This window comes from Pan paniscus, chromosome 5, assembly GCF_029289425.2.
Source record: "Pan paniscus chromosome 5, NHGRI_mPanPan1-v2.0_pri, whole genome shotgun sequence".
NCBI classification, from domain to species: domain Eukaryota; kingdom Metazoa; phylum Chordata; class Mammalia; order Primates; family Hominidae; genus Pan; species Pan paniscus.
This window is the reverse complement of record NC_073254.2, coordinates 61,148,163-61,175,655: the sequence shown is the minus strand read 5'-3', so window position 1 is coordinate 61,175,655 and position 27,493 is coordinate 61,148,163. Positions and strand designations below refer to the sequence as shown.

The 27,493-nt window shown below is 37.7% G+C and overlaps 2 protein-coding genes across 7 annotated transcripts in view; one reads left to right on the top strand and one right to left on the bottom strand.

The window, feature by feature from the left end:
• Positions 1–10,071, top strand: part of PLA2G7 (phospholipase A2 group VII) — a 65,476-nt gene extending 55,405 nt beyond the window's left edge. For both annotated transcript variants that reach the window (XM_063605306.1, XM_063605303.1), the window contains one exon: positions 9,932–10,071. The gene's annotated coding sequence lies outside the window, so the exon portion shown is untranslated. The remainder of the gene's footprint in view (positions 1–9,931) is intronic.
• On the bottom strand, positions 65–27,483 carry SLC25A27 (solute carrier family 25 member 27). Of its 5 annotated transcripts, none has more exons than XR_609702.5 (10): positions 27,159–27,483; positions 24,443–24,634; positions 21,421–21,505; positions 18,011–18,133; positions 15,622–15,734; positions 11,719–11,803; positions 10,290–10,382; positions 9,287–9,389; positions 3,774–4,134; positions 65–2,910 (listed from the first exon to the last, which is right to left on the bottom strand). XR_609702.5 is itself a non-coding variant. In XM_003833204.5 (9 exons), exons 1-9 carry the CDS (start codon positions 27,262–27,264, stop codon positions 4,063–4,065), a joined length of 972 nt encoding a protein of 323 aa, XP_003833252.1. In that variant the 5' UTR covers positions 27,265–27,483; the 3' UTR covers positions 65–4,062. The 5 variants fall into 5 exon arrangements, 3 of the variants coding, with proteins under 3 accessions (XP_003833252.1, XP_014200851.1, XP_003833253.1); XR_609704.5 differs by having other exon boundaries at positions 3,774–3,870; XM_003833204.5 differs by having other exon boundaries at positions 65–4,134.
• Between the last annotated feature and the right edge of the window lie 10 nt (positions 27,484–27,493).

Sequence of the window (27,493 nt, the reverse complement as noted above, 5' to 3'; positions counted from 1 at the left end):
GAATAATTTTTCCCCATCTTGAAATATGAGAATATAAACCCAAGCATAAAGAATCCTAATGACATTTTTAAAATTCTATTTTTTTAAACATCACATCAATATGGCTCCCTTTAGGTATACACAGGTTAAGATTCTAGAGTTCAATCACTTCAGCTTTTCTTTTTTTTTTTTTCTTTCGCGGACAGAGTCTCCCTCCGTTGCCCAGGCTGGAGTGCAGTGGTGTGATCTCAGTTCACTGCAACCTCTGCCTCCTGGGTTCAAACAATTCTCCTGTCTGAGCCTCCCGAGTAGCTGCGACTACAGGCGCATGCTAATTTTTTGTATTTTAGTAGAGACGAGGGTTTCACTGTGTTGCCCAGGCTGGTCTTGAACTCCTGACCAGTCCGCCCGCCTTGGCCTCCCAAAGTGCTGGGATTACAAGCGTGAGCCACCGCGCCCGTCCCACTTCAGCTTTTAAGGAAATGGGAATTCAGAGAAGTGGAGGGACTTGATCCTAGTTATACTCTTCTGTCAGAAGTAGAACCCAAAATAGGATAAAGATCTTTAGATTCTGGGTTCAGTCTTTCTTCCACATTATCTGACATTCAATAATAATATATATTTGCTGGGTAGTCATCTTTAAAGAGTCTCAGTTTAATTGGGAAGAAAAGAATTACTTATTTTCCTCTCCAAAGAAATTGTTTTAACCATCAAGTATTAAAATTGACCATTTTTTCTAGGAAAGTCCTGAAGGAATTTGTTTTCATTAATAGAAAAAATATATGTAATTATAACAACTGTAAATAAATGTGCTTGAAAATTTGAAGATGACTGAATAACAAATCCTTTCATATTTATATTGTCCTGAATTTTTATTTTTTTATTAGCAAAGTAAAAGAGAAATTGCAGACTCATATGATAGTCACAGATTCTTTTTTTTTTTTTTTTTTGAGACGGAGTCTCACTGTCACCCAGGCTGGAGTGCAGTGGCATGATCTCAGCTCACTGCAAGCTCCACCTCCTGGGTTCACGCCATTCTCCTGCCTCAGCCTCCCTAGTAGCTGGGACTACAGGCGCCCGCCACCACGCCCCGCTAATTTTTTGTATTTTTAGTAGAGACGGGGTTTCATCATGTTAGCCAGGATGGTCTCGATCTCCTGACTTCGTGATCCGCCCACCTCGGTCTCCCGAAATGCTGGGATTACAGGCATGAGCAACCATGCCTGGCCAGTCACAGATTCTTAAAACAATAAAGATAAAATTAATTGATTCATGTTATACGTAGCTGTAATCATTTTTTCTTAATAGCAAAGAAATGCTACTAAAGAGAGCAGAGATTTATATAAAAATGGAAGATGTATACCTACCCACTAGTAGCTTACAATCAAATAGTATTTGGAGCACTTGAAAAAGACATGTTATTCCATATTGAAAGCAAACTTAATAAATGTTATCCCTTTAATTATATATAAATTAATTCATATATAATTTATATCTTATATATGGCAAATTTAGTCTATAATTATATATACTAATTCATTTATACATATAAAAAACTACATAATTAAAAATAAGTATATGTATTTTCAGTAAGAAAAAAATCATTTGAGAGGAGAAAAAATGTAGAGAAATACCACATAGAGTAGTACTATAAGTAAGTTGAGTTTGGAATTCTTAAGTCTGTGAGTATGGACACAAAAATTACTGAAATTTTTAATCCTTTTTATTTACTGAGGATTATTTTGGAAAACAAGATGATTCCAAGTTGGCAAAAATAAGCAATGTTCCAAAATAATCAGTAGATATGATTTCACCAGAAAATTATGAATGTGATTGGATAAGTATTGGGTATACTGGATTTGGTTAGGTTATAGAAGGTCTTAATGTTCAAGCTAAAGCATGGTGACTCCATTCTAAAATGTATGCTAGAGACAATTCAGATTCATCTAAAATGTATGAGACATAAAAATGCCATAAGGAAAAATCTGTTTTTAGAAGACTCTACTGGGTTGTGACCATGACATAAGACCCTTCCTTGGTACCTAATTAGTGAACAATAACTCTCAGTCATAATAATCATATTAATTAGGAGAACTGTGTTTTTATCCTGGCTCTGCTACTAAGTCACTCATGAGCATAAACAACTCTACTTCTCTGAATCTCAGTTTACTAACATGTGAAATGGGAAGGTTAAATTAGATAATCCCAAGGAGTCATTTCAGGTTAAAAGTTCCTGAAATTCGTGTTGATCCAGATCCCAAGGAATGATGTCAGTGCGTAAGCAGTGTTTTCATCCCAACTCCCCGACCCCACAAAGAATAAAGCTAAATCAATTGTTCACGGTCCAGTTTGGATGCAATTATTTTGATCCAGTCTTTACTTAATTTTAAAAATGACAAAACATAAAAACAAACAAAATTTTCCCTAAGTGGTTCAATGCAGAACACTTGGGAAGTTAAGCATATATATATATATATATATATATATATATATATATATATATATATATAAAATATTTTACAACGCAATTACATATTGACAAATTCAATGAAAACGTAGACCATCTAAATATTTTAAGAGATTAAACTTCACATTCTCTGCAACTAGAAAAACAATAAGCTACTGCATATCAGTACATGACATTCAAATATATTTTAAAGTGTACTTCCCCTCTTAAAATGGCAGTGAGTATACATTAGTGCAACCACAAAGCACTTGTAAACTTTTTTCTGTTCAACATCATCCATGTCCATTAGAACAAATTCTGTTTGGCTGGCTCCAAGGCCTTTCTTGGGCCTGAGCTTTTCATGTTTTTCTGTGTTAACAGTTACAGCCTTTATCCATAACTGCAGCCATCCATCCAGAAATGCCCACCGTCTGAGGTTGGGAGAGCCGGTGGTATGTAGCTGAATTTGAAGAACTCTTACCTTTCTAAAATAAGAACATGGATTTGATTCAAAGATTGGAGACATAGCTGTATACCATAAACAGATTTTTACTTATCACTTTTTAGGCAAGAATTTTTGCTAAACTGAGTAAGAGTCAGGCCACTGGCAGTTTTAGTGTGATTTGTGAGTGCTCTCTCTGCCTCTCTAGAGCCCCTAGTGTCAGGTAAGGGAGATAAGAAAGGATGCATGTCAGAGTTGGCTGACTTCATATCTGCCTTGCTTTTAAAATACCAATGAAAGGCTGATGTTTAACAAAAGGTGCTTTATAAAAGGATCTATACAGCTGAGTTTTAATCAAATAAGTTGTAGTTCTTAATATATTACAACTCTTGAGAGCTAGCAACATATCTGGCTTGTAACAGACTATGTAACAAGGCAAATGCTCTTCTCTTTTTTCATCAAGATTTGGTGTGTGGCTGTCAGAGGAAGTCATTAGCATGTGCAGTGGAGTGCTAACTAATTAACACAGATCTAATGAGAGGGCACTGACAGAAAGCAGCCTCTTTTCTTGAAATTCAAACATCATCTCAACTTGATTTTTTTTATCTTTCTGACAAGAAAAAGTACACCTTCCTTCAACACTAGGGAAACTCAAAATGTTTATTCATTAATTTCCATTCACCTCCCTTTAATTTACAATATGTACGCTTTAACAATGACAGAAAAGTGAATTATCAAACTTCAATGATAAATACTGACATAACAGGTTAAATGTATTTCTTAAGCACTATGTATGTGTTCTTCCACATTCCTATCGTCTACTTCAGATCTGAAATGCTGGCTCCCTCCTGGTACTCCTCCTCTAAGCAGGCTCTTCAGCATAGAATAGCAACTCAAAGGCCAAACCTTCTTGCCCAAGGTGAAAGTGGTCAGGCTTCGATTCTTCTTTAGAAAATGCTGTGCGGGGTCTCATTGGATGGCCTTGTGAGATCCGACCAGATCACTTTTGGACAAAAAGAGGAGTCAAAGAGAACTTGGGTTTCCAGAAAAAAATAAAGTGCTGCCCCCTATAAATCAGTCTCTGTGGAATAGGTGTCTTCCTAAAGAGGTAGAAATAATAGGGGGTATGTGTTGCAGATGCCCATATTTCAATAATACTGAACACTGTATCTTTAAGGGTTGCATCTTTAGGGGTTTAAAATGGACTGACTCCACTCATCTCTCTGATTTTTTCATAAGTAAGCCAGAACACCATTGACCAAGGGGTCTGAAAGATTAACCAAAGAAGTTAGTGCATATTTCAAAGCAATTATAAATAGTCTACATATGTGCATACATATATTTGAATGACAAAGTCATTTTGCAACCACTTAGGCTGAAAACAAATATTTTGGTATTTCACCTTTGTAAAGGACTTTATAATTTACAAAGCATTTTTTATGTCTTATATATCAAAGATTTCTCTAAACAACATCTTACAATAGAAAGGAAAGATATTAATATCCCTGATTTTCAGATGAGACCACTGAAGCTTAGCAGTCAAATGCCTGTTGACATGTTGTAGAGCTAGACCACAGGCTTCTGTTTTCCATTCTCAGAGTTCTTTTTATTGAACCATTACTGGCTAAAGGGCTGGGACTCAAGATGCCTGAATTCTAGGCAGGCTTTTCTATATCTAGTTTTTATATGGAGCATAAAAATAAGTCACTTTAGAACTTGAAAGTGAGGAAGGTGAAAGATTATCCATGGAGATTTAGGTCATAAAACCAACACCTGATGTCTCACAACATTTATATAAAAATTCACATTAAATAGAAAAAAGCCCTTCCAGTTCAGAAAGGCTTGTCTTTAACTTGAATGAAGGTATGGCTACATCTAAAGGAATTATAAAAGAATAAGGGTTAGAAGAAGACATAAATGCTAAAGATGTAAACTGTAAAGACACAGAGGGAAATCATAGGGTAAACACTGGAACAGAGAAAGAGTGCCTTGGATCTAATAATTCCTGTCTAATTCAGTTCTAATCAAAATTGAACAGAGAGTAGCTCTATCATTCTAGAGTAGATAAATAAGCTTAAGCAATTAGAAAATCAAATGTATTTGGTTTTGTTTGTAAAGCAAGGTTTATCTCATATTTGTTTGGAAATACTGAGCATGCTATATTAGTAAACTGAGAATTCACTAAATAGTGGATTTAGGAGAATATATCTTGGTTATTTAAAGGTATGATGACATAGATGAAATAAGGAATACAAAGCTACGATGATACCATATTCTTGTAATAAAAATGAAGTAAACCAATATACTTGGAGTTGGATGAAGAAGGCAGAGGTCTTAGTTAAGAACCCCTATGCAATCATTCTTAATTGCTGTGGTAATCAATCTTCTTCATGTTAATGATATTATAGCAAATCCATAGGCAAATGAAATAAGTACTAACCAGGGACTGAGCAAAGCAAGGTCATAGTACCTCTACCCAGTAGAAGGGATCAGGATAGAGTTTAGCTGGATTTTGAATAGAGTTTTTAAAGAGTGGGAGATCATATAGCCAAAAATGTGGGTGGTATATAAATGGGATTTACCAAGCCTCTGTACAGGAGTAGCACATGTGGGCACTATGTTTGCTTGCTGATTTTCTCGCTGATACAGCTATGAGCATTGCAAATAATCCCAGTGTATATGAACCCATATTGTTTCTTTTGGTCTATCTTTTGCCATAAGGCTAGAGAAAAACCAGAAGCAGGGTCCCTTTTCATGCCTGCTACTGTGGAGTTGAACACATAAGAGCTCTCTTGGGTTGATTAAGTTTACAAATAAGCTCTTCCTGTTTTGAATCTGTGTTAAGAAAGTAACCTTCTAATTATTACTTGAGTACCCATATAGCTTGAATTTAGGAAAAAACACATTGGCCAGAGGACTTGAACATCCAGATCACTTGCCAAATGTGTTGTGCAGTGTGAATGAGCCAACTATTGTGGCCTGATCATCAGTGTCAATGAGATCAGCTGAGTCGAATCTGTATTTTAAGGCCAATTTACTTGGAAATGCTCATGAATTAGGTTTCTGTGCTCTGGGTCATGCACTGTGGCAAGTCAACCAGGCAGTGACTTTCTGGTGATCTTTGGTGGTTAGCCAGCCTTTCTTTAAATACCCGTCCACTGCTAGGAATGTCTCTTCAATTTTAAAACTTCTGTAGCTAGCTGCAGGATGTTGAGCAAATCAGTATATTGTATCAGTAAGGAGCATAGGGTTTTGAGTGGAACAGACCTGAGGTCAGTTCCCAGCTCTGCCACATACTAGCTACATGAACTTGGGCAAGCTTCTTATACTCTGAGCCATGATTTTCTTATCTGAAAAATGAGGATAATACTGCTTGTTTTGCTAGGTTCTTATACAGTTTTAAAAAGTAATGTATGTAGAGCTTTGCACGTATTAAGTACTCTTTTTTTCCTTATTTATACTTCCTGAGTCATATGTATAAAGACAAAGGATTAAACAAAGTGGTCCCATCCTTTCTACTTAAATATTCTACTTGCCCCTCATCCCTCCTGACCCTGATTTTGTGTTTCTGCAATGGTCTCACTCATCCTCCTAGTTTCCTGCATTAGAATTAGAAACACAGGAAGTCCCATTTGCTTTTTTCTGTCCCTCACCTTCTACATATAATCAGTTACTAAGTCCTATGGAGTTAACCATAAATGTCCCTAAAATTTATCTCCTCTCCATTTCTACAGTCATCTAACTGGTTAGATCATTGCTAGAACTTCCTTTCTTATATCCTAGCTTTCAATGCATCTACTATACGACTTCCAAAGTAATCTTGCTGTCAAACAAACCTTAGCACATTGTTCCCGGGCTTAAGCAAGTGCTCCATAGAGTTCATCTAAACTACTAGGCTTGGCCCACAAGGTTCTTCCCAACTTGGTCCTTAAGTACTTCTCTAGCCTTATCTCCTACCACCTCCCCTATGAGGACCTATTCTTCAACCAGACTGAATTTTCTGTAGTTCTTCAAACATAACAGGCCTACACATGACATGATGCCTATGCTCATGTTGCACCCTTATGTTTCTCTTGACAAACGCCTATTGATGCCTCAAAGCCCAGATCAAATATCAGCTCTGTGAAGCCTCTTGCGACTTCCCAAATATGGTCATAGCCATTTCTACTCCACTATCTGTGTTCCCACAGAGTACTGTTCATACCACTGGTAAAGCAAGAATACAACCTCCTTAATAAGGCTGTGTTATTGGGTGTCAGGCCACCTGGGTTTGATGCCCTGAACCACTCACCTGGCCAAGCTATTTAGACTTTTGATGCTTTTTGTTTCCTTCTCTATAAAAGAGGGATATGATAGTAACCTGCTGCACAGATTGTTGGGGAAATTCAACGAGTTAAGTCATGAAAATGATTAGCACAGTGTTGGCCATGTACCAAGTGATTCAGTAGTATTTATTTAGTAATTTTTATTATTTCTGTAATTTTAACTACTTACATGTTTAACTTCTACATCTCATTGTAAGCTCCTCCAGTGCAAAGACTATGTTATTCCTCAGTGTTACCAGCACTTATAACAGTGCCTGGTTTATGCAGGCCAAATCAAAATTTACCTTTCCAGTAAGAAACAACCACAGTTTTGACATAATTTCAAGGTATAATCAAAACCACCAAAATAACATCTCAAACTCTGGTATACTTTTATCAGGTATTGCCAAGGGCTTTGGCTATTACTTTCATGTTAATACACAAATACCTACTATTCCTTGATGATATCATTTATTATCAACATTTCAATTACCATCTATATGTGGAAAATGCTCAAATCTAAACCTCCATCCCTGTATTCTCTCCTAAGACATAGACCAATATATTCAGTTTGTCATCTAGACATCTCTGCTTGGATGTCCTATGGGTATCCAAAATTTCATAGGTCTTAAACTAACCTTATTTTATCCCCAAATCTTCCCTGCAGATGATCCCCGTTTTAGAAAATTACATCATCATCCTCAGTTGCTCAGAGCAGGAATCTGGGAATGAAGTCTGACTTTTCCTTATCTTCTCCAACCATTCTCCCATCCCCATCCAATCAGTCATGTTTCTATTCCCTTTCTACCTCCTAAACATGTTTTTAATCCATCTTCTATTCCCACTGTCATACTCTTGTCCAAGCCACCATTATCTCTCATATATCACTACTCCTGGCCTTTTCCCAATCCACACGACAGGCAGAACAAATTTTCTAAAAATGCATATTTCTTCAAACTGGTGCCCATTACTCTTCTGGCTCATATGGTCCTTCCTAGTGTGGTGTCTGCCTCTCTGTGGTCTCACCCCTTGACTCTCTCCATGAGGTCTCTGTGGCTTGGTCTGCTAGGTTTCCTTGAACTCACCCTGCTCTCTGTCCACTCCAACTGTCCCTCTATAGAGAATGTTTTTTTTCCTGCCCTCTTTCCTGGCTAAGTCATACTCATTTTGCAAATCTAAATTCAGAAGTCCATTCTCCAGGGAGGTTTTCTTAATTGCCAGCTTAGGCTGTGCTTATTTGCTATATATTTCCATAGCATTATGCACTCTTCCCATAACATTTATCACTTATAGTTTCTTATTCAAAGCTGAGTCCTCAGTATAGGGCTTTGCATGATGTAGGTACTCAATTAAAAAGATACATATAATATTACATTATATATAATTGTATTATAATATATTGTGTTAATTTTTGATTGCTTGAATTTCTAAACCTATAACTCACCTATTCTTTCAAATGTTTTAACTTACAAAAAACGTCAGCACTTTGTTTTTATTATATTTGCTATATTACTTAAACAAGTCTATCTAATTCTACATTATAGAATTAGAATTCTATATTTTATTTGCTATATTGCTTAAACAAGTCTATCTAATTCTATATCTTAATTCACTGCAATGAAAAATAACATCTAAACCAAATAAAAATAACATAATGTTTTCTTACTAAGCAGAGTTTTGTGGTAATAAATATTAATGGGTAATGTAACATTTGCTATCAAAGTAACAAATTTTTTTGAAACAGTATTTTTTTTTTGTAGGAGAGGTCTCTAGTGTAAAATCTGTATATATATTCTAAAATATTGTATTAAAATATTGCTAAATGAAATACTAAAAATTTTACATTACAGAAAATCTATTTACTGGCTTTATAACAAGACTATCAACTTATTTGTTAATGGATGTAACTTATTTTACCTTACTCTACCACAGAAGGCAAGATAACTCTGAGGAGAAGTGAAAGGAAATAAAAGAAGATTTAAAAAAGAAAGAAAGGACCTTGATTTGGGGGGCAGGGCCATGCTTCAAACCAGAAGAGAAAAGGGAAAATGCTTATAAATTAAAAGTAATTTAAGTACAAAGAAAAAAAAACAAAGGAAGTAAACCTAACTTTACCATTCTCAGCCAAGATGGTAAAAAGCCTTTATATAGACTCATGAATCCTTCACCTTGAACAGCCTGAATCAAGCAGTCAGTCGATGATTTATACAAAAGTCCCCTAAAAAGGAAACAAGATCCTTTTGTTAATTTTTTTCTGTGTAAAAAAATATATATGTACATAAAAATTGTCTAAGGAATCTTATAAAAATTAAATATTGGCCGGGCGCGGTGGCTTACGCCTGTAATCCCAGCACTTTGGGAGGCCGAGGCAGGCAGATCATGAGGTCAGGAGATGGAGGTCATCCTGGCTAACACGGTGAAATCCCATCTCTACTAAAAAAATTAGTCGGGCATGGTGGCAGGCGCCTGTAGTCCCAGCTACTCAGAAGGCTGAGGCAGGAGGATGGCTTGAACCTGGGAGGCGGAGCTTGCAGTGAGCGGGAGATCACGCCACTGCACTCCAGCCTGAGAGACAGAGTGAGACTCTGTCTCAAAAAAAAAAATAAATAAATAAAATTTCTGCTAGTTTAGAAAAATATTTGTGGTTCTACAGATACAGATAACTTGTTTTGATCTTAAAGATATTTTCAAGGTTAACTCTTCTGATTCATGCCACCCTTGATCTTATATTTAGAATTCACTCTATCTTTTCTCTTCCAGGGAGAACATACTATTTCATATCAAATCAGATTCTCCACGTTACCTACTCAAGTCATAAGCGTCTGAAGAAAGTGCTCTGTAAATTCTCAGCAGAATATGCTTTCAACAATTCTTTAAAAACAATAAAGTCATAATAAAAACCTTGTGTCTAAATAATATGATTGTTAATTAGCTTATCTCCCCAAATGCATGTCACTTTTTCATCAAAGAGCAGGTAATTGCATAAAAATAATGCGCTCAATTTTCTCAAAAAACACACAAATACATTTCTATCAATAAAAAATGCAGAGATGCATCTTTAAAAAACAAAGGTATTACAGATATTCAAGCACATGGATACTGAAGACTTTTTATCTACCTTCCTTGTTTATCTCGTGGTTGATTCATTATTCTGCTTTTGATGACATCGGCTGGTGTTCCCAGAATAGAAGCTACCAGTCCAGAACATAAACTATAAATACAAATAAATGAAATTGAAAGATGGTATGTAGTAGTTTGTAGCTTAGGAAAGGGAATGTGGTATTCAGAAAGAATATAATACTAAATACATTCTTACAAGCTTCATAATGCTCTTTTTGCTTAAAATTAATGCTAAATTAATTAAAGAGGTAGAAAAACAACAAAAAGAATGTCAGTCAACAAACAGGCATTGTGCACCTGCTGGTGTCAAGCATTCTTCTAGGCAGTGAACAAGACAGGTAAGACCCTGCCCTTGAGGAGCTTATACTTCACTTTGGAAAAGGCAGAAGTCAAATAAATAATTTCAGAAGCTGACAAAAGCTATGAAAAAAACATGGGGAAGTGTGACAGGGAGCAACTGGGTGACAGGCAGTCAGGGAAAGCTCCGGGGGTGACAGCAGAACTGAGTGGTTACAAAGGACACATGTATATGAAGACGTGAAGGAAGAATGTTACAAGAAGATAGAACAGTACTTGCAAAAGCCGAGTCAGTAATACTCTTGGAGTGGTTAAATTCACATGCGTGTGTGCATGCGCGTGCACACACACACCCCTACCTCCAAATATTTGACTTGACACTATTACACTTTTAGGGTTGTCTACTTTTAGGGTCATCTAAATAGCATAGGAAGTTTTAGAATTTGGAAACGATCAGAAGCTAAATGAAATCACTATAATGTCAAGGACAGTAGACATCTATAAAATAAGTCATTCTAATGGATAATTTGAAATTGTGTTGCAAAGAGATCAAGGTACTGCTCCTTCCTGGAAAGCCCTTCTTATTCCTTTCTGTGAAGAGTCACAGCCTTTCAAAACCCTTGTCTATTTCTACCTCCTTTGTGGATCCTTCCAAGTGGTTATGTTTTTTCCTTCGTCTGAACCCTGTAGTAACTAGTTGCTTCCTTTTAGCATTTCCTGTAGAGTGTTTTTATATTTGTCTTGTTTTCCTGGTTGGTAAGTTCCCTGGGTAGGAATTGAGTTTACCCCTTTGGTGCCCAGTGCAGAGCCCTGCCCAGTGCCTTTAACATAAAAGGCACTCAAACATATCTGTTGAAATGAGTTGGAGAGTCCATCATCATAGCCTGTTCCTGGGATGGCCCCATCAAGATGCAAATATTTTGAGAGGTTTAATCCAAAACATCCTATAACTTTGTCTGTCTCTTCCCCATTCTAACTGCAAGAAACTTTAAGAAATTTCTCTTTATAAATGTACTCTTCTCTAAAGGTGATGCCAGTACAATCCCAATCAAATGAGCCTAAAGAATTTATGTCAAATATGGAAGAAAAAGTGATAAAAAAAAAAAGAGTCCAACTAAAACAATCCTTACCTTGATAAACCGTGAGTCATGATATTGTCCTCAAGTGGTGTATTCAATACCAAGTAGTGTTTCACTGTATCATAAGTGGTTAAATCTGGCAATGGAAAAAGTTTAAATATTCATCAGTCAACAGTGAATGTCTTTTGTGTCAAGAATATGCTAGGCTTGGGGCAGGAATGTGTACCAGGATGAAAGCTACCAAGGAATCCTTCTTGTTCTCAAGGAAAGCACAGCTACAGATAGAGGGAGAGAAAAAGAAGAAGAGACAGAAAGTCCAATGTATCATTTAGACTCCTTAATCTAGCTATGCCTAAATTCAGCTCAACCCCTGGGCCTTTCAGTATTTGAGCCAATAAATTACTTTTTTAGCCAAAAAAGTAATTTGATCAAGTAATTTGAATTGAGATCCTGTCACTTATAAATAAAAGGTCCTGACTATTATTCTACATTAAGCATTTTATACATTCTCAAGACAGGGTCTCTGTCACACAGGCTTGAGTGCAGTGGCGTGATCGCGGCTCACTGCAACCTCCGCCTCCTGGGCTCAAGCGATTCTTGTGCCTCAGCCTCCCAAGTAGCTAGGATTACAGGTGTGCATCTGGCTAATTTTTCAATATTTTTGTAGAGATGGGGTTTTACTATATTACCCAGGCTGGTCTCCAACTCCGGAGCTCAAGAGATCTGCTCACCTCAGCCTCCCAAAGTGCTGGGATTATAGGCATGAGCCGCCGCGCCTGGCCCTTTTATACATTTTTCTAATGGCAATGAAGAGCTATGGAAGGGTTTTAAATAGGAGAATGACATCACAATGCTAGAGTTATATAAAGTTAACCCACACTAAAGTATGGGGAAGTAAGTTGTAATGAGGCAAGAATGGATAGGTACATTTGATCACATTGGGGGAAACAGCCATGGACAAAATGAACAAAAATCCTTGCTCTCTGTTGTGGGATGAGACAATAAAGTAAACTACATGGTGTTTCAGATGCACTTGCTCTTGAAGTAAATGCCCTGAAGATAAAGAAGGTAAGGAAAGGGGACAGAGAGTACCAGAGGGTAGGGAGGAATAGTTTCTATTAATTTTAAATTGGGTGATCAGGCAAGACCTCTTGATAAGTGGACATTTGAACAGAGACCAAAAGAAAACATGAGAAAACAACCCTGTAGATAGCTAAGAGAAATTGCCCCAGGCAAAAATACAGTATGTTTTCTAACCCTGAGTCAGGAGTCAGCTTGCTGTGTTAGAGGAACAGCCAGAAGACTGGGCCGGCAGCAGCAGAATATGCAAGAAGTAGCAGAGTCTAGATGATGAAGAGCAGAAGCCAGGGGAGGCTTTTGAGCAGAGGAGTGACTGCCCAAGGTTACTATTTAGAACTTAATAGAACTATCGAGTTCTTACTAGAACTTAATATAACTCAATAGTTCCTATTAAGAGTAGACTACAGGAAAACAAGGCAGAGCAGTAATCCCAGTAAGCGATGATGACGACTTGAATTAGGGAGTTGTGGAGCCCTGGTCAGATTCTGGATAAATTTTGAAGAATCAACAGGATCAGCCAGCAAACCGAATATGGAATGGAGAAAGAAATCAAAAACAACTGCAAGGTTTTGAGTGTGAACAATTTAAAGGACAGAGGCACCATTTATAGGGATGGTGAAAATGAAGACAGTTTTAAATTAAAAAAAATAAGGTAGTAGCAAAGATAATCTTAATAAAATCAGTTTCAAAGGCATAGTGGGGCAAAATGGGAATGGGGTAGATATGGAAAGACTAGTTAGGAGGCCTCTGTAGTGGTCCAGTAGGAGGGGATAAATAATACTTGGACTACAGAATGGCTCCAGGGATGGAGAAAAGTGTATGAGTTTGAGATATATCTGGAAGATGGAACGACTGGATTTGGTGACTGCTTGGATATAAGCAATGGAGCAAATGAAAGAGAAGAGCCAAAAATCATGCCTGAGTTTCTGCTTGTACAGCTGAGAGAGTGGTGATATATTTTTGAAATTATGAAGAATGTAGAAAGAATGGTGTGAAAGAAGAGTTTCTAGCTTCTTTCTCATACTAAGAAAGAATTGGTGTGATAAAAGAGTTTGGTTTGGACACATTCAAAGTAATGTGCTTGAGATATCCAAATGAAGATACTGAGTAAATAGCTGGAACTTGGAAGAGAAATTTTGGCTACAATAGATTTTGAACCAATGAATTAAGAAAGTACAATCATAAAGATTTTCTGAAAATCAAAATATCCACAAATATACAGTAGACACAGACAGACTCTAATAGCAAAGCTGAAAACAGATTGACTTCCTTTGATGTTTAGGTGCTATATTTCTGGAACCCTCAAACATGCTATTTATATATTTCTTAGAACCATATAATTGGTCTTAGAAAGGATTATTTCATTAATTCATTCTTCAAATGTTTATTGACTACGTATGAGGGTCTGGGAAAATAAAGATGAATAAAACACAGTCCTTGCCTTCAAAGGGTTTATAATATAGTGGAGGATATAGACATGCAGTAGCAGGCAAGGAAAAGAGACACAAGCAATAATAGCTATAGAAACACACAAAAGGGCATATAATACAACGGCATGGGGGAAGGGATTGTGGCAGGTTCAGGAAAAATATATTGGTGAAGAAGACACCTTAGCTGAGTATTAGAGGACCTCTAGAAGAAAACTATGTAGGAGAGGAGGGAAAAGGACAGAAAATACAGAGGTGAAGAACAGTTTGGTATGTGCAGGCAGTGGAATCTTTCAGCTCATTACTGCACCACTCTTTGCAAGAGAATCAATGAATTGCTTAGTTCTCTGAAGGCACAGGCCAGATTTTGCAGATCTTCTAAGTCACATTCCAAAATTTCCACTTTATTTTGTGGGTAATGATAAGCCAGTGACAAGTTTTAAGGACACCAATAATGTGTTAATATCTGTGTTTCAAATAAATCACTCTGGATACCGGGTACACATTTGAGGATGGAGGAGGAGACAAGTTAGATGGCTGTGGCAGTGGTCCAGCGGAGAGGTTTTGAAGGCTGGTGGTGTAGAAATGGTCATTTTAAGGATACTAAAGTAGTAGGTATAGGAGGGGAAAAACTTTTTTTTTTCTTTTGAGATGGAGTCTCACTCTGTCGCCCAGTCTAGAGTACAGTGGCGCGATCTCAGCTCACTGCAAGCTTCGCCTCCCGGGTTCACGCCATTCTCCTGCCTCAGCCTCCCGAGTAGCTGGGACTACAGGCACCTGCCACCACGCCTGGCTAATTTTTTGTATTTTTTAGTAGAGACGGGGTTTCACCATGTTAGCCAGGATGGTCTCGATCTCCTGACCTCGTGATCCGCCCGCCTCGGCCTCCCAAAGTCCTGGGATTACAGGCGTGAGCCACTGCACCCGGCAGAGGGGAAAAACTTTTAAGAAATATTTGGGAGACAGAATTGGTATGTGAATATGAGAAGTGAGGGGTAGGGATGAGTTAAGAGAACATTCAGGTTTCCAGCCTGGGGTGTGAGACTGTATAAAAATTGATTATTTAGGAATAGGAGCAGGATTGCCAGGGGAAAGATTTGGACAGTCTGGATATAATAATGATCAGATAGCTGTATATATCAGTTTTAATCTTAAAGGAAGGTCTGGACTGGAGGGGAGGCCTTACAAATAGTTTAGCCTTGTGTCCTTATTGTCACAATTTGCCTATTTTAGTAAATCCTATCCTTTTCATACATCACTGTAGAATGAAGCAAAAATGCTCTGTGGAAAATATTCAGTTATGACCTAGAACATCTATACAGCCAGTCAACAATATACGGTCACCAATATATTAAAAATAAAACATAAATTTTAATTTCCCTAATATAAGTGCTTACAACTATTAAGGCAATTAGGACTTTTTAGAATTTAACAAAGTTTTCATTACCTCCCATATTCACCAGTGCTGCTCTTTGTATATTGGGTACCCAGCCTGCCCAAAGCCCTCGTATTCCTCCTTCAGCTAAGATTTTTGCAAATGCATGATGTACACCACGAAATCTAAGGAGAATAATAATTAAATGTGAAAACTCCATGTATTCCTGTGTATGAAATGCAACTGGATAAGCTTCACTTATAGCTCTTATAATCTGGAGTAAATAACATCCAGATATAATTTATCCAGAATTATTAGAAATGAAGCAATCTATGCAAGTCTAATTTACAGATAAACATAATAATCCTTTAGAAAAAAGGCCAACATTTGACTTAAATATTTTTAATCAAAATCTTTATACACTGTATCATCCTCTTCTCAGATTATTAAATGGATAAAAATACCTTTCTTGATATTTTATATTATCAGTACATGTATTAATTATAGGAGAAAACCAAAGGTTATCAGATTCTGGCTTAATTTTACTGGTGATGGAAGGGACCTGCAAATTTTTAGAGTTCATCAAATAATGACATTAACAACAATTAATCTCATAAAAAATGACAGACTAAGAAGTAAAAAGGACAATTTCATAAAAAGTTCTTAAAACGGAAGAATTTTAGCTTCAAGAAAATTTAGTAGACTATCTTTATCTTGCTCATTTCTCTATAGATAGATGAAGAATGGTGCTGAAGAAGCATAAACAAATATGAAAACTTCTGGCATTAAAAAAAAGTCTGAGCTTTATGCAGTCAGAAAAACCTGAAGTCACATGCCACCTTCACCACTTACTAGCCTGTGTGGCTTTTACTCAGGCATCACACTCTCTGAATCTCACCAAAAAGATAATATCACATATTTATTGGACACACATAATTGCTGTTATGCTACATGAGAAGTTATGATCATGAATGATGATCACTGTAACTAAAATTTATGGAGCACTTACTAAGTACCAAGCATTTAATATACATGAGATGCATGTTAATACTGAAAATTCTGTGAGGTATATAATATGATTCTAATTTACATTCGAAGAAACCAAGCCTTAAAATGGGTAAGGAACTTGACTATGATTACAAAGCTAAAATGTGGTAAAGACTGGCTTTGAATCCCAGGCTGTCTGATCTCAATGTTCATGCTTTTTACTGTAGTATATAGACTTGTCCCCTATTACAGGTTAATATAAAGAGTTTGATTATTAAAGTGTACTACATTAGGTGCATTCAATCCAAAAATTTCCAACATTAAGAACAAAGAGGGGAAAAAAACTGAGTGATCAGTTAAAAACTCAGATATTCTGGATCCTAATAACCAGTTTTCTCCTCCTATCCAACAAGGCAGTGTGACTTCTCCCTGTTACTTAGTCATTAGAAGTTGTTATAAGATGACAAACTGGGCCCTGGGGTTCTATAAACTACTTGGTTAAGTCACAGTGGTACCCTTTTCTCCTGTGCTGTGCATATTCTCTACATGCTTTGAAGGCTGAAGGGGACCCTGGGCTGCAGCAGCCCAGTCTCCTTTTCCACTGAGTCAGCTACATGAAGAGGGGCAGACAGCAGTGGTCAGCGGTGAAGATGGCCCCAAACCCTCCTTTGCCTCTGGCTCAGCTGCAGACCTGGAGTGTTCAGAGGAGCAGCTCCCTTTGTACTCAGCTCAAGTCATCCTGTAATTACCTTTTTTCTGGGAAAGGTCTATCCATCTGCATGATTTTGTCCCTTTCCCAGGGGAAACTAAGTGGTATTTTAATAAACTGTTGAACATGAAACCCTTGGAAGAAAGGTGGATTTTAGTAATATAGTGTAATGCAATGGGAGGATTTTATATCCCAAAGCCATATTAGGGAAAAAGAGGGCTTCAAGATGAAGGAGGAATGAGATTCAACAAGAAAGTTGGGACAATATGCAACGTTATCCTTGCTACTCTCTTTCTGCAGGAGAAAGGGAATGAAAGCAAGGTTTTTCACACTAATGAGCAGTCAGGCATGTTAACCATCATGACAGCCTTTTGAGCGAGTTTATAAAGATGAAAACCCAAGAGACCAGAAATGTTAAGTGACTTCCACAACACCAAGCCACAGTGGCAAAATTGAGATTCACACCAGGGCAAATTTTAATAATCAAACTGTTTATGTTAACCTGCAGTAGGGGACAAGTCTAGCCTTGGCTGGGAAAAGCAGCAAAGAACATTACACATATATAATTTGTCTGGTATAGAACATGTACACTTCCTAGTGCAAAGAAAAGATCCAGCTTAGTGTTCCTCTTAATGAACTTCCAGATTAAAAAAGTCAGAAGTAATATCTTTACTGCATACTGGATGATAATTCTATTAGGTACTTGTTAAAAATATGACGGTGGCCAAGGGAAAAAGAGAGGTATTGGTTAATTGGAGAACTTACCGCAATGGTTTTCCTTCCAGTTTCCTTTTTCCTTCCATTTGCATCTGAACCTTCACTAGGTCAGTTGGATTGGCTAAAAACTGGCCAATAACACCAGCCATCATCCCTCCAATGACTGATTTCCTAATTGCAGAAGGAAATTCTTTTTAAAGTTGCCATTAATTTCATGAATTTTATAGTGAACCAATACTGAGCTGGTACAGGGCCTAGGTAAGAGATTTCAGATCAAGTAAAGAAAAGGATATACCCAAGTAAGTCACAGAGTAAAGTAAACAGTTTGACTGTTTACTGATGGGAGGTGAAAGGAGTACAATGAGTGAAAATTTCAGGCCTTATACGGCCTGAAATCCAAAGGAAAGAGCAGTTGCTTCAAAGATATACACATCTGAATTGATAATTTAATTGTAGTTTAATTCCAACTACAAGGGAATAAAAACTGCACAGATGTAGTCAGCCTAACAGACAAAGGCTAGACTCCGGTCAACTTTAACCCAGATTACTGCAGTAGTCTCTTGGGGAAAATAAGCATTTTATTTCCTTTTACTTTAAAATAACTTGAAGAGCTACAAATGGGTATAAAAGAAAAGTCTCCTTCTGACCTCTACGTCCAGCTCCCCTCCAGTGAAGCAATCACAATTACTATTTTATTATATCCCTTGCCAGAGATAATAACGAATTCACTGAATGCTCATGTCAGGCACTGTTCTGAGCATTTTAAAAATACCATTTAGTTCTCATATCAACCCTCATGACAGTGCTGTCATTCTCTCTGTCAGACGAGGAAACTGAAGCATAGAGCAGTTGAATGGCAGCTCAAATCACACAACTAATCAGTGGGACAGCCAAGATGTGAATCCAGACAGCCTGCATGCAGAGCCCACAGTCTTAAACACTAAGTTATGACTGACAGTTTGTGCATACACAAGCATATCTGTATAAATGTTCCTTTGTAAAAGCGCTAACATAGAATGTCAAGTTGTACAGTGTTCTGCACTGTTTTCTTAACAGCATATCTTAAAGGCCATCCCTATCAGGTCATATAGAGCAGCCTCATTCTTTTTAATAGTTTGATAGTATTTCATTTTATGGATATGCCATAATTTATTTAACTAACATAACTTTAAGAAATTTGAACATTTACATAACATTTGCTAGAGCCTGTCAAATTGCTTTCCAGAAAACCTTTATCAATTTGCACTTCCACCAACAACCTGTGAAAATGCCTGTTTCTCCACACAATGATGAGCACATACATTATCATATTTTTTCTCTTTGCATCTCTCATAACCACTCTTTTCTCTGTATTTTTTACATATTTCTAATTGTTTATTCATCGACTCTGTTACTATAAGCTGAATGATGGCAGGACTGTTTCTTTTTCATTACTATAGCCTCAGTATTAAGTATAAGACTGGCATACCATACCATAATTACCCAATAAATACCTACTGACTGAATGAATTGTTCTGATTGGGTCAAAAGGACATTAAACCTATCCACCCTAAAAGTTCTGGTATAATATTTCCTTTGCACTTTTTACTTAAACCTTTCCCTTCTGGAAGAAATTCCAAAACGCAAGGACTATAAATCTATTCCATAATTGACTCTGGGAAAGCAATTAGTATAGCTTAGTACATTACAATTCTTCAAAAACAGGATAAAGAAATGTTGCCTGAAAGGTGAAACTCTACATATTGCCCCTTTTTATAGCTGTGACTTGGATTTTTTTAACCCTAAGAAAGATTTTATAGGCATCTTCCCATGTTAGTCATATGAAACCCACCTCATGCTTTCAATAGCTGTGTTATGCCATAAATATATCATAACCTACTTAACTGCTTCCAAATCAATAGTTTAAATTAAAAAAATAATTTTCTATCATCAACACTGCTACAGTCAATATCTTTGTGTCTGTCTTAATGCATATGTAGAAGCATTTATAAATGATTATAATCACAAAGGGGTTACACGTTCAAAAATGTTAACAAGTAATTTATGCTCCAAAAAGACTATAGTAACTTATATTTCCACTAACAGCTTAAAGTTAGTTTTAATTAATTCCCCTGATTATTGGTGAGTTTGAACATTTTTATGTTTAATGAACGTGTATATTTCTTTTGTGAACTGCCTATTGGTATCCTTTCCTTATTTTTCTATTGTGCTTTCTCTCTCTCTCTGTCTATATATATACACACACACACACACACACACACACACACACACACACACACAGAGGTGAAGAACAGTTTGGTATGTGCAGGCAGTGGAATCTTTCAGCTCATTAGTGCACCACTCTTTCCAAGAGAATCAATGAATTGCTTAGTTCTCTGAAGACACAGGCCAGATATTGCAGATCTTCTAAGTCACATTCCAAAATCTCCACTTTATTTTGTGGGTGATGATAAGCCAGTGACAAGTTTTAAGGACACCAATAATGTGTTAATATCTGTGTTTCAAATAAATCACTCTGGATACCGGGTACACATTTGAGGATGGAGGAGGAGACGAGTTAGATGGCAGTGGTCCAGCTGAGAGGTTATATAATTTTACATATATATTTATATATATATATGTAATTTTTTATTTTTATTTTATATTTTTTGAGACAGAGCCTTGCTCTGTCACCCAGGCTGGAATGCAACAGTGCAATCTCGGCTCACTGCAACCTCCACCTCCTGGGTTCAAGCGATTCTCCTGCCTCAGCCTCCTGTGTAGATTGGATTACAGTCCCCCACCACCAAACCCAGCTAATTTTTTGTATTTTTAGTAGAGACAGCGTTTTGCCATGTTGGCCAGGCTGGTCTCGAACTCCTGACCTCAGGTGATCTGCCCACCTTGGCCTTCCAAAATGCTGGGATTACAGGCGTGAGCCACCCCGCCCAGCATGTGTTTTCTATATTTCTATTTATTTATAGGAGCTCTATGTATATTATTTATAGTAACCGATTTTTTCAGTTTCCGTTAAATAATATACACTTACATTCATCATCTCACCATGTCCTATAAAAACACTTAATGGTTTGTATTACTTCTATAGCTGTGAAAACTGAAGATAAAAAAGGTGAAGCAGTTTGTCCAGGTTATACAGTAGCAGAGCAGGAATTTGAGCCCATCCCTGTCTGACTCTAAAGCCGAGAGTTCTTAATAAAAAGAGGAATAAAAAGGTACTCTATAAGAATTCTTTCAACAGTAAAATACTAAATATCTCTATATATGCAATTTATATATGCATATACATGTATGTCTGTATACATCTGCAGTAAATGCTCAATTATCTGGACTTATATTGTAATTATTATTTTAAGTCCATAACTTAAGGCAATTTGGGTACAAATGTACAATTTTACATAAACCTAATAAACATTAAGGCATTTGGGGCAACAGCATATTATTTTCCAAACAAAACTTACCAAAGGGGATAATGCTCATCTTCACTTTTGCCAAACACAACCTCTCGGAGATGTTCATATGTGACCATTCGACCTCCAGAATACACTGGGTAAAAAAGATCATTAAAAAGGTAACTTTGGCTGTATGTATCTATATGCTTATGTATGTATAAAATAAGAGGACATTCCGACATGGCCTAGTCAATCTCTCTAGCTGTGTCTTTGTCTCATGGGGCCGGTGCTTCTAACACGTGGGCTTCTTGATGCTTCTCCAAATGGGGCATGCTCTTTTCAGACTCTGCCCTTCCCACACACTGTCTGATCTTTCTAGAATGAATTCTCCCTTCTCTGCTTTACTAACATCTCCTTGTCTTTCAGGACTCAACTCAAAAACATGTTTTTCAGAAACTGCTCTCTGACCTTTTTATCATATTGATTAGAAATTAACTCTTCTTGCTTATCTTTCCATCAGACCATGAGCTTCTCCAGGCAGGCTCTGTGTGTTTGTTTTTACTTACCCCAGATGCCCTAGTACATACCTTGGTACGCAGCAGGCATTTTCATTAAATAAAGATACATAATTTCATTGGAGAATTTATTGTAATTTTTCAGCTAAGCATCAAACGTATGAAATGAATCTTAGCTGTAAAACAACACAATGAACAACAAACTACAAATGAAAAGAAATGAAACTCAAAATAATAATGAGATGCAAAGGAGAAAATATTTTTAAAAGGATGGAAAACAAAATAATTAAAATCAACCATGGTATTTGTATAGAGAGCTTTTCTTGATGTTTTAGAAAGTTGATGAAATATTTCAAGATACTCAAAAATATACAACTTGGAAAACCAGTAACAGTCTCTGCACACAATTCTAGATAGTTTTTGATGATACACGCTAACTTACTCATATGGAGAATTGAATCTTTAAAAATATTAAGCGAGTAAATTTTAGAAATTAGAACTGAGCACTCTTCTGATCAAGGATCCTTTCATGCTTCAGGAAACATTATGAGGAGAAAAATGCCAAACCTATCCTACCTCCTTTGAAGCCAACTTTATATTCTCCTGTACACAAGCTAAAAAATCAAGTCCTCCTCTTGTGAGTGCCACTGTGGAAGCAGAGCAGAAAAATGTTCTAACTGGCATAGTTGCAACCATCTTCTTTAAGGGTGACTAAGGCCCACATAGCTAGTTAGGTAGCCTTGGAACTAGGGCAAAAATCACCTGTGTTGCATTTACACTACAGCCAGTGTTGGATTAGGCAGTGAACTCTGTCCTCTTTCAGAGTAGCCTGGTCTTAGATTATGAGACAGGGACTCATGAGATTTGGCACTGTAATAAATATATGTTAATTTTCAAAAAATATGAAAAATTTAAATTCTGTGTTTAAAGTTCTTAAGTGAAGAAAAATGATAATCAGCTATTCACTTTTTCTTTCTTAAACCTATACAAATTTTTATTAAGAAAATTTTCAAACACTGAAAAGTAAATAATATGTAACTCCCTCTATCTCTACCATTGAGATTTATCAACTGCTAACATTTTTGCCATATTTCCTTAATTTTCTAACTTTTTAAATTTATTTTGTATTTTTTATTTTTTTGAGACAGAGTTTCGCTCTTGTCACCCAGGTTGGAGTGCAATGGCATGATCTCGGCTCACTGCAACCTCTGCCTCCTGGGTTCAAGCGATTTTCCTGCCTTAGCCTCTTGAGTAGCTGGGATTACAGGAATGCGCCACTAGGCCCGGCTAATTTTTGTATTTTTAGTAGAGACAGGGTTTCACCATGTTGGCCAGGCTAGTCTCGAACTCCTGACCTTAGGTGATCCACCCACCTGTGCCTCCCAAAGTGCTGGATTATAGGTGTGAGCCACAGCACCCGGCCCAATTTAATTTTTTTAGAGATGGGGTCTTGTTTTGTTACCCAGGCTGGAGAGCAGTGGCAGGATCAAAGCTCACTGCCACCTTGAATTCCTGGATTCAAGCTGTTTTCACACCTCAGCCTCCCAAGTAGTGGGGACTACAGTCATGTGCCACCAGGCCTGGCTAATTTTCTTACTCTTTGTAGAGACAGGGTCTTGCCATCTTGCTCAGGCTGGTCTCGAGCTCCTGGGCTCAAGCAATTATCCCGCCTCGGCTTTCCAAACTGCTGGGATTATAGGCATAAGCCACTGTACCTGGCTTGCTTCATTGTTTTTTGCTTAATTAAATATTTTAAAGTGGTTTACAGATTTCATGACAGTTCATCCCTAAATACGTGAGTATGCGTTTCTAAAAATTTAGGACAGTAACTTCTTAATAATAATCAGTAGTTAATTTTTTTCTTCTTAAGAGACTATATGTGTTCTGGCTGGGCACGGCGGCTCACGCCTGTAATCCTAGCACTTTGGGAGGCCAAGTCAGGTGGATCACCTGAGGTCAGGAGTTTGGGACCAACCTGATCAATATGGTGAAACCCCATCTCTACTAAAAATACAAAAATTTCACAAGGTCAAGAGTTCGAGACTAGTCTGATCAACATGGTGAAACCCCATCTCTACTAAAAATACAAAAATTAGACAGGTTTGGTGGCATGTGCCTGTAATCCTAGCTACTCAGGAGGCTGAGGCAGGAGAATCGCTTGAACTCGGGAGACAAAGGTTGCAGTGAGCCAGGGTCACACCACTGTGCTCCAGCCTGGGCAACAGAGCGAGACTCTCTAAAAAAAAAAAAAAAAAATTAGCCGGGTGTGGTGGCGTGCACCTGTAGTCCCAGCTACTCAGGAGGCTGAGTCAGGAGAATCGCTTGAACCTGGGAGGCAGAGGTTGCAGTGAGCTGAGATGGCGCCACTGCACTACAGCCTGGGCGACAGAGTGTGACTCCATCTCAAAAAAAAAAAAAAAAACCTAAATAATAATAAAAAAAGACTATGTGCTGTATGTGTTCAGTTATTGTATCAGTAAGATAAAAAAACTAGCTTGTTTTTGGACAAACAGAAAAGCACAGGAGACAAACACAGAACTCATAACAAACTTACCAGCTAGAATCAAGATAAATACCTACGTGTCTGTAAATGGCGGGTGTCACTCCTTGCCAAAGCTTTAGAAAGCCTTCCTCTTGAATGATCCCTAGGGCTGTGCGCACCATTCCCCTATAGGGGGCAGATTCTCTTGCACCGTCTCCCAACCGAGCAAGAGCTGCTTCTCCTTGCATTTGGAGTCGAGTTTTTGTGAGATCCAGGGGAAAGGTTGCTAACAAAAACACAAATGCAGGGAAAAACCCACAACATTCAGAGAAACAAACAAAAATCTAAAATCATAGGAGTAATATTTTCCCAAGACTGGTTGTTTTCAAAATTTAGAATATATCAGAATCAGCTAGGGAGATTTTAAAAATTAGAAATTTCCTAGCCCCGTGCCCCATTCAGTAGGTTGAAGAGGGTTTAGAAACTTGATTCTCACACAGTCCCAAATTTAAGAATCACTACGCAAGAGCATCCTGGATCACTAGCAAAAAAAAAAACAAAAACAAAAACAAAAAACATTAACGATAAAAATTAAAATGACAAGCCTTGGGTTCTTTCTATTCAGAAATTTAACTTTAATATCTGTTAGTCATTAATTTTTGCTTTTCAATGGGAAATAATTTAAAGTATCCATATTGTGTGCTATCCTCTTGACTGCAGCCATGATTATTTGAGATCTAATGTAACATTAGAATACTGCACTATATATTCTTATGTACTATAACAAATGCTAGATGAAGCTGAACTCTATAATTTTGTGGGTGATGTTCACATGCAGATGAATGACTGACATAATGTTTGAGATACAGAAGATGTAATGGAGTTTATAATGTTGTCTTTTATATGCAAGGGTCATAAGCTCAATATCCTTTCAATTAAAGCATATATGGAATTATTTTTCCAGCACTAAATTATATGCATCGCCTACTCATGGCCTCCTTACAAGTACTAACTGTATTTTGGAAAAATTTTTTGGTTTTAAGTTTTAAATTAGATACAGACCTTTTACCTTAATACAGTTAAGCTAAACGGCCTACATAAGGAAGATAGAGCTCATAACCTTATACAGAAAACGTCCTGAATAATTAAAATAATAACATTCAGACAAGTTCATGAACATTACTTACATTATATAAGACTTTTCAATGACCACCACCTGACACAAAACCTTAGTATACCTTTTCCAAGAGAAAACAATGTGGGGAAGGGAAGTGAATATTAAATCTTACCACTGGTTTTTGGAAAAGTTAGTATCTTGCTGACAGTTTCCCTAGAACAGAAGTAGCTTGCATAGACTTCAAGCAATATTTTATTGACATATGAAACCTGAAAAATCTTAATAGATTTCTCCATATTACACAGATTATGTCTTTCAAAATAAGTTTTGTTTTCTCGCTGGTTTGTTAAATGATGCTTCAGGTTCCTGAAGTGGTTTGTACTTAAAACCATCCCACATTTTGATTCCCATCCACTCTCCACACACAATTCTCTCCATGAATTTTTAACGAGGAATAGTCCTGTATAAAAGCCATTGAGTCAGAGGGGGACACATCAGTTAAAAATAAAACCTGGAAATATCATTCAGCAATCTGCTTTTAGATCTTTTTAAGCTGATGAATTTTATTTCAGTAAAAACAATGAAAAGTAAAAATTCTCCATCATTTTCGAAAGGAGAGACATTAAAAAATAGAGGGGCTAAAAGGCAAAAATGGAAGAGCACGAAACAACTGATCATGGCTGGCTATGCTAGAATTAAAAAATAAACTCTTAAAATAGGACCAACTAACATTTACAAATGATAACGCATCAGAACTGTTCTTTTTATTTTTTTGTAACAGGCAAGAAAATGTAAGGGTAATCTTAAAATACACAGTTAAGGCTTCACAGGAAACACATGAGTATACTACTCACAAAATCCTTGGAATAAACGCTACTTGCTCATTCAAGGGCATCATCATTCCACTCTAGATGGCCTCTTAAAGTTTTTTCTTACTCATGTAGGCAGATGTAACTGCTCTTCTATGCTTTTATGACACCTAATAATATCTTCATCATAACAAGTAGCACATTATAATTGTCTTTCTCTGTCTCCCCAGCAGCCTGTAAGAAGGTCAGAACTGGGTCTTTTCAAATATATATCCACAGTCCCTGGTATTGTAGGAATTATAAAAATGTTGCAACTAATGGGTGTCCTGCCTTGGGTTTAGCAATCACATATTATTGACTTCTCAGAATCCTGCAAGGTAAACAGTATAGATGAATTACACTCAAAGAGGTCAAGTAGTCGATGCTCTGTGAGTGGCAGGTTAATAACGGAAGTCCCACAAGGTAGGTCCACAACTTGGACCCACAAGATAATGACAGTGTGGCTGTGTAAGACTATAAACCACAGAGATGATCTCAGTAAGGATGGAAAACAGATTACGTTTTTAAAAAGGTCATCCTCATGAAAAGGAAAATGATTCCTACAGAGGAATGACAGCTCGCGAAGCTTCTTAAAGTACAACATTCAAGCACCACAGCACATGCCTAAGGGAAGCATTAGAAGAGATTAGAAGGAAAAGGCCGTGGAGACCTCAATCCCTCCTCCTCCCACCGCGGGCCTGGCCTCCACCGCCACCTCTGCCAGGCGGGCATGGAAGGGGCGACCTCTCCGATGCGCACTGCCGGGCGCGAAGCCGCCCGCGCTCCCTCCCCCAGCGCGGCGCGTGCCACTGGCCCGGGAGGCCCAGGCGTGGGCAGCCGGGTACCTAGCTCGGCCACGGTAGCCGCGCAGCCGGACAGTAGGAATTTGCTCGCTCGGGGCCATCTCTGGGTCAGCGGCAAAAGCCTCTCCTCCTCCTCCGGGACGGACATTCAGCAGTAGCGCAAGACGATAACGCACTCCTTCTCGCCACTGCGCTGCACCGCGCCGCGGCGGCCGCTTCCCTGCCAGGGCGGCCCCTTTTCAACCGGCGAGTGGCCGGGTGAGGACCATTTCCCTCGTTCGGCTCGGCCGGGCGGACCCGCAACCTTCCTAGCAGTCCCAGCTGGAGTGGTCCAGCTGCCCCTTACACCCCAGAATAGAAAAACACAGCGGAGCCCA